This window comes from Pogona vitticeps, chromosome ZW-PAR (genome assembly GCF_051106095.1).
Source record: "Pogona vitticeps strain Pit_001003342236 chromosome ZW-PAR, PviZW2.1, whole genome shotgun sequence".
Classification (NCBI taxonomy): domain Eukaryota; kingdom Metazoa; phylum Chordata; class Lepidosauria; order Squamata; family Agamidae; genus Pogona; species Pogona vitticeps.
The window spans coordinates 432,672-445,032 of NC_135800.1; the positions used below are offsets into that span (position 1 = coordinate 432,672).

General features: G+C 52.1%; 1 protein-coding gene across 2 annotated transcripts in view; it reads left to right on the forward strand.

The window, feature by feature from the left end:
- Nucleotides 1-2,999: 2,999 nt before the first annotated feature.
- Nucleotides 3,000-12,361, forward strand: part of COL5A1 (collagen type V alpha 1 chain) — a 103,040-nt gene continuing 93,678 nt past the window's right edge. For both annotated transcript variants that reach the window (XM_072984553.2, XM_020812243.3), the window contains exon 1: nucleotides 3,000-3,454. In XM_072984553.2, the coding sequence (XP_072840654.1) occupies nucleotides 3,361-3,454 (94 nt within the window). In that variant the 5' untranslated portion in view covers nucleotides 3,000-3,360. The remainder of the gene's footprint in view (nucleotides 3,455-12,361) is intronic.

The following is a 12,361-nucleotide window of genomic DNA, read 5'->3' on the forward strand; positions in this document are numbered from 1 at the left end:
GTGTTGCTTGTTTTTGTTTTTTTGTATTGTATTTGATTGATCCTTTTTAGAATTCGTACACTTACTGTTTTCAGCTTTTAATATTGTCTTTTAATGATGTAAGCCACGTTGGGTCTTTTAAAGGTGAAAGACAGGGTAAAATCATTTTAAATAAATAAATAATGGAAATAAATAAAACCCTGTTTTACACACAGACACACATACTCTCTCACACACACACAAAATACATTTCAGACGTATCTCTGCTCAGGCCTCCTTCTGCTGTCCCAGGAATATAAAAAAACAACAAATGACTTTGGATGTATATGGGCTCTAGGAAACTCCAGAACCATCGAACGAGCCTTCATGTTTCTTGGGCACTCAAATAGATAAAAACCCACACGCTTGTATCCATCTCTGGCAAAACAAGAGGCAGAGTTGAGTTTAAAAAAAGGAACCACTCTCCTTAAAGTCCCTGGAATGTTTCTATCATCAGTTCAAGTTGGGGGCTGGCTTCTAATTTCGGACTTCTTGATTAACATTCCATGCGTCAAGAAGACGGAAGACGGCATTTCCTGAAACCCTAAATATTGGTCTAAAGTTTTGTTCCTGTGTGGAACCAAAGGGCCCCAATATTATGGGTGAAGTCTGCACCTCTACAGAGTGCCACGCACATTTTGCTTTAATTCTAGAATGATGGTCCACTCCAACCACCCTAATCGAGGCAGGCATCCCAATCGAAGCAGATCCGACAGAGGGCTGTCTAGATTTCCCTTGAAGGGCTCCAATATTGGGGCGCTCACCACCACCTCTCGAGATAATGGGTTCCATTGATGTACTGCTCTAACAGTTAAAGAGTTTTCCCCCCCTGATATTCAGACTAAATCTGGCTTTGTCACTTGAGCTCATTATAAACGTGTACTCGGGGATGACTGAGAGCAGATCTTGCCCCTCCTCTGTTAGGAGGACCTTTCAAGTGTTTGAAAAGGGCTATTCTGCCTCCCCTCCGTTTTCTTCTCTCAAGGCTACACTTGATGGCCTTAAAGGCCCCTTCCAACTTCATTATTCTGTGACTCTAAACCTGCCCCAGTTCTTTCAGTCTTTCCTCCGAGGGCTTGCTTTCTACCTCCCTGATCCTCCCGGTTGCCCTCCTTTGAACTTGTTCCATTTTTTCAGCATCCTTCTTCAAGGGGGTCCAGAACTGGACACAGGACTCCAGATGAGGACGAAGAGAGGAGAATGCGTGTGATGGTCACAGTGAGAGCCTGTAGCATCTGCCACAAGCCTTCAGATTTGGAGGGGGAGGGAGGGGATATGGTGGGGAGGAAGAAATCTTCGGCACAGTGCAGTAACCAGGCTTCGTCATTGTCTGTGCCGTTCTGGAGAGGGCCGGATTCTTCTGCAGAAGTCCCTAATGAGCCAACCAAGGTATCTCTGATATTTCCCTCTGCTGCCGATGAACCCTTGCCCTCCCACCCTCCGAAAAGGTCACGGTTGCAAACAATGAGCTATTTGTGTCTTCTCCGGAGTGGGGAGAGAAGGGAAGCCAGCCCACATCTGGAAACAAAAAAGAGAGAGAGAGAGAGAGCCGAAGACAGGGAAATGGAGAGCCAAATGCTACCTGGGCTCTATCATTTTGCAAGCCACAACGGCCGGCCCTGAAGAAGCCGCCTGTCATTTTCTCGCGCCGGTCACTGTATTGTCTGCAGAGGCAAAAATGGAATCTTTCTGCCCTGGAGCGGCTGAAGCCAAAAGGGTCACTGACCCCTGCGGAATGTCCCAGTTACATACCAATCCACAGCCACCCACCCCATGATTTCCATCTTCTCCCTCGTGTCCCGGACGAGGCCGGAGGCAAATAGGGACCGTCTTCCAGCATTGTTCTGCTGCTCATCTTTCCTACCCCCAAAAAATGATGTCCAGGGTCTCAGGCACCCCCTTGCCCTCCTGGCCTCTCGGTCCCCCGAGATCACAGGGCGTTCTCCCCCCTCTGGGGTGACTCCTTAACAGCCTGCCTTTTTCAAAATGCTGCTTTCTAGAGGCAAGGTTGTGTGTGGGGGGGGGGGGTGTTGAGCCAGAGAAGTGGCTTGCCTGGGACCACCGCCCTGCCGCTTGGCCAAGAGGCTGCCCTGGCTGGCTCTTCCCCTACAACAAGGCCCGGGGGGGGGGGGAATCCAACTCCCAACCTCTGGCTCTCCCCAACCCCTGAGCTCTCCAGCCAGCTAAATGACCGACCCCTAACTTGGATGTTTCACATCATCATTATCATCTTAGAACTGCAGACCTGGAAAGAACCCTGCGGAGCATCAGGTCCAGCTCTGGTCAAGGAGGCAGAGCGGGGGAAGTGAACTCCCAACTTTTGGTTTCACAGCCAGATTTCTAAATCCCTGAGCTATTGAGCCAGCCGGGCGTTAATGTCGTATTATATCAATATATCCTATATGCATCCATCTAGGTGTGTGTGCCATGAATTGGATGCCCATTTATCCATGATGCTCCCGGATCCAGCACACGCATTCCTATACACACCGATCCTGCCTTATGTCTGCATTCTTAGCAAACGCAGGCACGTTGGGTGCGAGACCGCCAGCAACTCCCCGCCAAGCCTGAGACCCCCCCCCCGGGATCTGCCCCCCCCTCCCGCTCCCCTTTGCTGGGCCGGCCGGCCGGCGAGCCTGCCAACTTTCTGGAGCGCCGCCCGCCCGCCCGCGCGCGCGCACGCGCCCCCCCCTCCCGGCCGGCCGGCCTGCCTCCCACCGGAGCGCGCGGAGGCGGGGCGTCGGGGCCTTTCCCGGGCGCGGATTGGCCCCGCCGGCCGGGGGATTGACAGGCCCTCCTCCGCGGGCGCGCATAGAAGGCAGCGGCGGCCGCGGGGCCGCGAAAGTTGCGCTCGCCGCTGCCGGCCGGGAAGGAAAGGGAAGGGAAGGCGGGGAGCCGGGCTCGGGCACGGGAGGGGCGGAGGGGGGAGGAGGAGGAGGAGGAGGAGGGAGGAGGGGCCCCGACCCGGAGGAGGACTGCGGAGAGGAGGGGGCCGGAGGAGGAGGAGGAGGAGGAAGGGGGGGAGAGGCGGCCAAGGGAGCAGGCGCTGCCGCTGCCGCCAGGCGAAGAAGTTTCTCCTTCTCCTCGACGACGCCGTCCCGTCGCTCGAGCGCTGCGCCATGACTTGCTGAGGAGCGCATCCCTGGCCGGGGCGGGAGGGGATCGGGTCCGGGACTGGGATCGGGAGCAGCTCGGACGGAAGGGCTCCGATCCAGGCGGCAGCAGCAGCAGCGGAGGAGGAGGAGAAGGAGGAGGAGGAGGAGGAGGCTCTCCGGGCAGGCAGCCGTCGAGGGACCCCCCGCCCGCCCCCGGTCGGACCTCGCGCGCCCCCCCCCCCGGGCCATGGACACCCACACGCGGTGGAAACTACGGCGCGCTCGCCCCTGGAGCCTGGCCGTGGCGCTCCTCTGCGCCCTCGCAGCCCCCAACCGCGCAGGTAAGGGATCGCGCGCAGCTGGAGGGCCAAAACAGGGGAGGCCACTTCTCCCACGAGGAGCCCCGGGGCCGAGCTGCCCGACCTGACAGGCTCTGTCCCCCCCGCGCCCGCCCGGCATCCCAGAAGGGAGATCCGCGGCGGGAGCCAGGAAACTTTGCAAACTCGCCTGAACTGAGCAAGGGACGCCCCCTCCTTGCGGCTTAAGACGGGAAAGGGACAGAGAGAGAGAGAAGGGGGAGCCCGGACACCCAAGCGGGAGGGAAGCGCGGATGTAGGCAGAGAGAAGGGACCCCCGAGGGTCATCTAGTCCAACCCTGGATCGCCCGGGAAAGCTCGCTTTGAGTCGCTCACTGAGAAGGACCACTGGGTTGAGCCCTTCCTGCCCTTCAGGACCCCTGGCAGGTGGCCTTCTGACCTCTGTTGAAGAATCCCCTTGAGAGGTTGAGAACCCCCCCCCGCAGCGCCCCCCCCCGTAAAGTATTGCATGAGGTTTTGTGACAGCAAGGAGGGGTGGCGGGAGGAGAAAGAGGAAAAATGCTTTTATCGTGGCCCTGGGGGCCCAGAGCGGGATCCGAGGAGACGCCTCCGAGCATCCCTGCCAAAGTTGCATTCTGGATTTCAAAGGGTTTCGCGTGAACAGTGTGGCCTGGACAGGATGGGGTGGGGTGGGGTGGGTGAGGCCCCCGTGCAAGAAAAAGACCCGATTCGGAGGGTGGTAGGTGCCCCTGATGGCCCTGTTTGCAGAGCATCCTTACCAGCTGTGGGAAGAAGGGAAAAAAGGTCTCTTGCAGGAACCACATAGACTAGACTCTCACCGTGAAAGGTGAAAGGAGGAGGAAAACCAGAGGAGGAGAAGCTTGTGGGGAGGGGGGGTGGCGGAGCCCAAGAGGGTCCAGGCTGGGACTTTGCTGTGGTTTCGGGAAGGGCCTCCAAAGTCACGGCTGCCTGTCCCGCAAGACGTAGGCTCTGTCTTGGAGAATAACCAAGCCTGGCTTTAGCTGATCAAGAGAAAGGGACCGTCCCCGGGCCAGGCTCTGTGTGTGTGTGTGTGTGTGTGTGTGTGTGTGTGTGTGTGTGTGTGTGTGTGTGTGATAGATTGAACAACACAGCAAGGACGGGCTGCCTCGAGGAGGGTTGCACGGCCAACGGCGTGAGCCCTCTCCGTGGCCCACCCGTGCCTGAACTCTGCGCGAAAGGCTTACGTGTCACTGGGAGCCAAAAGCCGAGCTGGAATTACGTCCTTTTGCTTCCAGATGCTGGCGGACTGGAAAAATCTTCTCACAGGGAGCAGCAGCCGCCCTTGCGTCAGGAATGTACTGCTGACCCTGTGTGTAAAACTTTTTTCCAAGACTGGGGGGGGGGGAGAAGAAGAATCGGTCGGAGGAGGGATGAGAAGCGGACGGTCTCACTAGAAGCCACAAGAGGTGCTTCCTTGGTGGTGGTGGTGTGTGTGTGTGTGTGTGTGTCAGATCTCCGAGCAAAGCAGATTCATTTGAGAAGCTGGGGCTGGCTCAGCTCTGCAGAGCTCAGCCGGGGGGGGCCCTCAGAACCAGGCAGCATCGGGGCCGGGCCCTGGAGTGGCGTCAGGGATTCTTCTGGAGATTCATCCCAGAGAATCCCTCGGAAGGAAGCCACGGCAGTTGTGCAGCTGCAGCCACTTTTTGAGACCAGAACAGCTGGGCCAGAGGTTGGGAGTTTGATTCCCCTTATGGGTGCCTCCTTGACAGGGGCTGGAGACTCGATGATCCCACAGGGTCCCTTCCAGCTCCACCATTCTAAGATGACCGTCAGGAGAATCCAGAAAGGCAGGAGGTTGGATCCGTCCATATCAACCCTGGAGGGGCAGGTCTTTTGTAAAGTTAACGTCCCTTGGTTGCCCACAAGGTGAACCAAACCGCTTGTAATGACCCTCATTCCCATTCAGGGGGCGGTGTAGCTAGCCACAGTCCCTGTTCTGGGAAAATCCATCTCTCTTGCCCAGTTACTGCCAGGATTGCGACTAAGGGAACAGCCTTGCCTGCTATGTGACCTCACAAGGATCTGTGCCTCAGATGCAAGAGGGGACTGTCCCAAAGCAGGGTCGCGCCCCAGATACTGGCCAAGCGGGGACTAGGCACAGGGCTTTTGTGCTGGCCCAGTCTTCTTCCAGCCAGGCCTTCCGGGCCCCACTTCCGAAGGGCACCCGTCCTGAACGTGAGGGTGTGAGAGAGCCTAATGAGTCTCTGGAGAAGACTAAGGTTTGGTCCCATCCGAAGGAGCTGAGTTTTTAAAAATTATTGGATATTTGCTGAAAACTCCCTATTTTCGACCCTGTTTGCAAAAGGAGCGGAGCCAAAATATCGCAAATGTGATTCCCATTTTCTCGTCTGTGCGCCTGCTGTTTGCCAGGAATCCAGATGTGGGAGATGAAAGCCTGCGAGTAGGCCTGGGGGGAGGATGCAAGACAGCGGGGAGGGGGGAGAGGGAGGGAGGGAGGGCAAGTGCTTGGAAATGACCTCATGCCAGAGGCTTGAGGTCCTGGCACAAACGCTGCCAGCTTGCAAATCCTCTCGGCCACCATGAAATGGATCTTCGTGTTGCACATACGTGACTACAGTACGCATGTGCCTCCATGTGAACATACATGCGTGTTTTGTCTTGGCTCACAGGCCAGTTGAAAAAAAAGGTCTGAAAAGCATCTGAAATCTACTGCTTCTTTTTCTTTCTTTCTTTTTACTTCTTAGCTTCTTTTTGTAGTTGAGCTAGACTGTTCCATACCAGAAGTACATTTTCTGCAACTCGAGGTATATGGAATGTTGTTTGTTTGGTATTGTACTGTATGTAAATACTTCCTTTGCAAAGCAAAGCAAAAACTACTAGGCTCATAATACCTTGCATCTCCCATGGAGCTTCATCCCATTTGTCCATTTCAATTGTCAGAAAGTACATTTTCTGCAGCTTGAGGTGTTTGGGGCATTGTCTGTTTGGTGTTATGGGTAGATGTTTACCTTTCAGAAGAAAACTCGGTAAAGTCACAACTGCACTGTCCATCTTACGTTTTCCATTAAGCAAACATGGAGGGATGGCTTAGCCCAAACCTTCATGGCCACAAATAAGACCCTGTTTCTACCTTTCCAGAAGCAGTGTGGGCTTCTTCCCATCCTGCTTTAGGCAGTATCCGTCCCGGGGTCAGGAATAGGAGGTATTGGTATCTGGCCATCCAGAGCTCCACCAGCCACCTTCAGGGTGATGTGGGTGCGAAGTAGGTCTCCTTGCCCCAATACTGTAAATAAAAGCATCCTCAGCGTCATTTCAGGCAAGGGGCCCGTCAAGGCCCTGAACCCGGATTTCCCAAATGCTGGTGGCCAAGAACTGTTACAGAAGGCGGCTGGGTTGGATGGAGGCCCTTGAGTGGAAACCAGGAGGCAAAGCAAAGGAGAACCCCAGCAGAATGATGTGGATCAAATGAAATTTGCAACAAAGTGATCAGGATTTTAAAATAATATAGTACCTTGAACCACTCGAAAGGACTTCATCCCAGAGACATTCGAGAGTTGGCAGATGGTTTTCTTTGGAGGCTGTTGGTTTGTTTTGCTTTTTAATGGAAAAACAGTCACAAACAAAACTCGTAATAATTAAAGAAGAAGAAGTGATAAGGAGATTTGTCGGGAAAGTTCTTGAGGGAGTTTTGTTAGGGAATCATCCTGCAAGCCCATATGGGAACAGACTGCGTCTTCAGACAAGCGGGATACTGTTGAAATTCCATCCGGGTGAGTCACTCCGCCTCTGCCTGCTGGTCTAGGGTCATTCCTTGTGTGTCAGGAGAGCCGTGGAAGAGTTAGGGGTGAGGGTGGGAGTTGGTGATGTCACTGGGATAGTGTGGAGGAAACTGGAAGCAACTCCCACCTCAGATATGGGTATCCCCAGAAGCAGGAACCTGAGGACGTGCAGGGTTTCAATGGGATTGCCCATTCCAACTCTCTGTGGTCTTGCAGTCATGTATCTTCGGCATTATTGCATGCCGGTAGACTAGGAGAGAACTTTTAGCGTGGCCTGACAGAGTCTTTGAAAGCAGTTGTCTTGGGAGGAGGCTCTGCTGTGTCTCTGTATGATCCCCTGCTCTGGACTTGGTGCCATCCCCAGGGCCTCCTCGATGGGGGATGTTGCAGGCTGGTCATACTCCTTCTGTCTCTGTGGGACACAATCCCGTTCAATGTAGTGGATTGATTGGCCATCTACTTGACTTATTGCTCTTTGTCCCGTTCCACCAGGAGCCATCGGTGGTTCAGGCAGAAATAGAGGGGAAAAGTTCTTGCAGTCCAAAGCCATCTGGAGGTAGGCATCCACCTTCAGACTCTTAAGAGATGGGTTCATCCTGGCATGCAAATCATTGCTTTGGTGGGCTGCAGTCATTAGGTTAGATGAGGGATGTAAAGAATCCTTGCTAAATTCGTTGTCCTTATAGCTTTAAAAGCTGTCTTGCCGTGACACCTTGATGAGAAGTCTTCGAGATCTGAATAGTTGGTCAGGGCTAAGCTATGTGGGGACTGGAATCTGGTAGTCACTACCTATTAAGCTCTGCACACCAAGCTTCTTTAGAAAAGAAAAGAAAGGAAAGGAAAGCCAAAGCAAAAACTACCAGGGTCATAGTCCCTTGCATCTCCCATGAATCTTAGTCACACTTTCCTGTTTCCTTTTTCTTCCCATATTGAGTAAAGTCCAAAAAATCTCCTTATGGATTGATTTAAAGATGTGTTGAAAGTTATAGTGCATTGTTTTCGGAACGTTTTGATATGATCAATTCTATATTCCAGAATTTGCACTGTTATCAGTGATGTTCTATCAACATGGTGGTTGAGAGGAAGCATATGTATCTGTTCCACCTTTAAAATAGGCACAATTTCTTTGGGTCAGGAGAGAAGCATAAATGCACAAAGAGGTTCATGTATGACCGCTCCCCAGTGTATTTTCTTACCTTACCAGCAACCCTGTAAGTTCATTTGGCTTAACCTGGTGTGGTTCATAGCTTAGCCAATTGCATCACCAGAGTCATGCTCCACATTGAATATTTGAAATTAGAGATGTAAATAGACACTCTGGAAATCATTGTGTTTGAGGTTAGCAGAGGATGTTGTGGGAACTCTCTGTGTTGTTGAAATGGCATGTTCATATCTGTCACCTCTGCTGTTGATTGACACATGGCTTTGGCCCACCTCTTCTTCATCATTTGGAGTGCAAAGCCCATCGTCCCCAGGCAGCAAGTCAAGTCAATGATAATGGGAGAATTGGCAAGAAACATAGGGGCCATTCCAAATCCATTTCAATAACTGGGTTTTACGTATTTTAATTGGTCAAAACCCACCATTGGGTTACAGCTGCAACAGTGCATTATGTTGTGTGGTTGTATGCTGTGTTGTGATAGCATTTAAGTCATGCCTTTCCTTCACTGAACTCAAGGTGGCATCTTTCGCCATTTGGCGTTGGGCGGTCCTGGCACCATCTCTTACCTGGTCTGCCCCAGGAGTGCAATCCTATACAAACCTACCTGGGAGTAAATCCTCTCCAATGAATGAGATATATAGCTCAGTTGACAGACAAGGGGATAGATAACCCAGTGCAGTGTAACGGAGAGAGTAAGAGACTAGGACTCAGGAGAGAGTTGACTTTGCATTCCTGCTCAGCCTTGAAAATTCACTGGAGGTATGGAATGGGTCAAACCACTCCTTAAATAACTCACTTACTTTGAAAGCCCAGTTAGGGTCCCTGTAAGTCGGTTCCGACTTGATGGAACATAAACTAGAAGACCTACAAAGGTTTATGGTGTAAGAAGTTTCCTTTGCTGTGGCTTTTAGCCACATGCAGACCTTAACTAGGGGGAGGGGAGGCAGTAAATGAAGTTAGAGTTTCATGGCTTATTTATTTAATTCTTTGTAACGAAGGCATTCTGTTTTGTTCCCGATGGGGAAGTGTTGAATCTAAGAGGTTCCTGCTGGCCCTGATGACAAAGGCAGGTTTCCTTGTGCTGATGCTGGTGAAGTCATCGCCTGATCTCCTTTGCAGGCAGAATATGGCTTGTTCCTGAAAGTTAAAAGAAAGAAAGAAAGAAAGAAAAAGAAAAGGGCATTTTTGTGGTAAGACGTAGAGGAAGAATAAAAGGCAGCCTGAGAATTGGAAGAGGAGGCTCCGTCAGCAATTTGTGGCAGGTTTCTTTGGACTCAGGAGCGGAGAGGCAGAGAGAGAGAGAGGCCTGTTCTGTGGAAGAGGGCAGGTTTGCGATGCAAGTAGAAGGCAGACACACACACACACAAATCCTGGCCACTCTCTGGCTTTAGCCCCAAAATGGCCGGAAGTGGGCTGCCGAACGGAAGCAGCGCCCTCCGCACCTGAGCCCACCGGTCCGCCCTCAGCGCCAGCTGCCTGCCTTCAACCGCAGGGCCCTCCGACTCTCATCTGGCTCCTTTTCCTGCTCCCCTCCGTGCGGTTCGTCGTTTGCAAAGGAATGGCCCAGTGGCCCTTTCTTTCGGGCAGGAAATTAAAAGGCTTCTTTTACAAAAGGGCCTTTTAATGACGGGCCATCCCAATAACGTTGCCGAGCCTCGGGTGCCCACGCCAGGCCATCTGAACATTTTCGCTGACTCAGGTCTCCTCATATGGTGGCCAGATGTGCTTGACTTAAAAAGGAAAACCGAGCAGGCGTGACGTTGAGAGAGAGAAGCCCAGCCCAGGAGGGTAGAGTGGGCACCCCTTGCCTTCCAAGAGATTCAGCTGGCAGTGATCTGATGGTCCAGCTGGACCGATTTCTCTCTCTCTCTCTTTCTCTCTCTCTGACTCTTTTGTTTAAGGCTGGCGTTTTGGGTGGAAACCAACCATTGCTGGAATCGGGAATGATCTCCGTCTCTGAAAAGCGGTTTAATGTATGCACAAAGCTCCCTAATAACCACTATGGATGTGTCCTGAGTTTGTCCCGAGGTGTTCAAACGGGTTTTCATGTGTGCGTTTTTAATTTAAAAGTAGTGTCAGCTAGTAAAAGGGTTTAATTTCTTGCTTATTTCTAAAGTTTATAGACGTACCGCCCCTTGAGTGCAAACGCCGGGCGGTTTACAGTACGCTAAAACCCAATGAAAGTAAATCAAGTTAAAAACAAGAATTGTATTTAATTGCAATTCTTTGTATTTATGATATGGTGTGGTCATGTTTTAATGACATTTTATAGACTGCCCAGAGAGGGGCAGCACTAAGGTGGTGGTAGACAAATGGAAACAAGCAAGCAAACAAATAGACAAACAAACAAATAAATCATTTGCAGCAGAGGGATGCTCGGGGAGTCTTTACATGACACGCAGAACTGTGTGGCTGGATAAATGCATCCTCGTGTTATATCTGTGAAGATTCTCAGTCCTTCAGGTGAGGTTATCTGGAAGTTGAGTCGTGGCCACTGGACTTCTTTCTTGCTAGGTTGAAATGTTTTGCTCCTCCTCCGACCGAAGAAGCTCCTTGGAGGAGGAGCGAAATCATTTCAGCCTAACAAGAAAGAAGTCCAGTGGCTATAACTCAACGTCCGGGTTCCTTGTGTAATGTGCGGTCAAGTTGGGGCCAACGTGCTATGTTGACCCTAGTAGGGTGTCCAAGATACTCAACCTATTTCAAGAGTGCTTGTGCCATTGTACCGCCCCCCCCTCTGCGATTTTTGTGAATAAGGCAAGTCAGTCAGATGGCCCTGAGGAAGAGGGGCATGACTCGACCCTCACCACCACCACCCCGTTACCCCTTAGATTCTCTGTTATCCTTCAAGGGGGAAGCTGCCTTCGTTGGGTTTGTCATGGGGCTCTGGAAGCAAGTGGAAACGGAGGTGAGCCAAGAGGCGTGAATTCATTCCTAGTGGGAAACCCTTCAAGAATCATAGAATTGTAGAGAGAGAAGGCAACCCAGTCTAGACCTAACATGGGAAATCCACAGCTGGAGCACCGCTGATGGTCACCCAACCTCTGTTTAAAAACTCCCCTTGGCAATGGCCAAGAGCTTCTCGAATGTGGGTGCACAAACACACCAGGGCTCAGAGAGGAATGTGCAGTGGTCCTCATCATCATTATGTCATCATCCTGCCACTGTTCCACAAAAAGTGTTTGCGGGACAGCCCGTTGGTGGCGAACTGCCCCAGAGACGGATCTCATGGCCGCTGCTTGGTAGCCCGGTGCTCGGGTGCCCAGCTTTGACCCTCACCCACCGATCCTTTGTGCCTCCTGGCATTCCTGTGGGTGGACGGAATGGCGAGGCTGCTTTTGAGACAGACACACACACCCCCCTCTGTTGTTAGGAAGCAGTTACATCGTTTTCTCCAGGAAAACGCTCTTCGGATCTCGTCCTCGAATCCTTCCAGAGAATCGGGCCCTCTAAGAGACCACGGTGTGCGTGTTTTGAGAGCTGGTGGGTGGATGCGACCGAACTGAGTCAGTTTTTCCATTTTAGCAAGCAACGAATGACAACGGCAGGATGAACGCGGCCAGGTAGCTCACGTCTGCTTAATATCAGCCGACACATGATTAAATCAGGCATGTGGAAATTACTCCTGTGAAGCAAAAAGATGCATCTGTAGAAAAGGGGGCGGGCGATGGAGAGGAAGACCGGAGTGCTCCCGTCTCCTCCTCGGCCTCTCCTCCGTTTGGGAAAGGGGAGGAAGAAGGGCAGCCGACCCAACCCATAATCTTCCCCTTGAGCCACTGGGACACAGCCAGCTTCGATGGATCCGTAGGTTAAGACAATCCGACGTTACTTTGATGGAATAACTGGCTGGTTTCCAAGAAGATCTTGAATCCTCGGAGATGGCCTTCTGAGACCTTCCTGTTTGCAGATAGTTCATAGTGTGCCACAACCCCCTTTTGTGGCACGGAGAGGTCCAGGGGTGGGGGCTAGGATCTGTTCGCTCTGCCA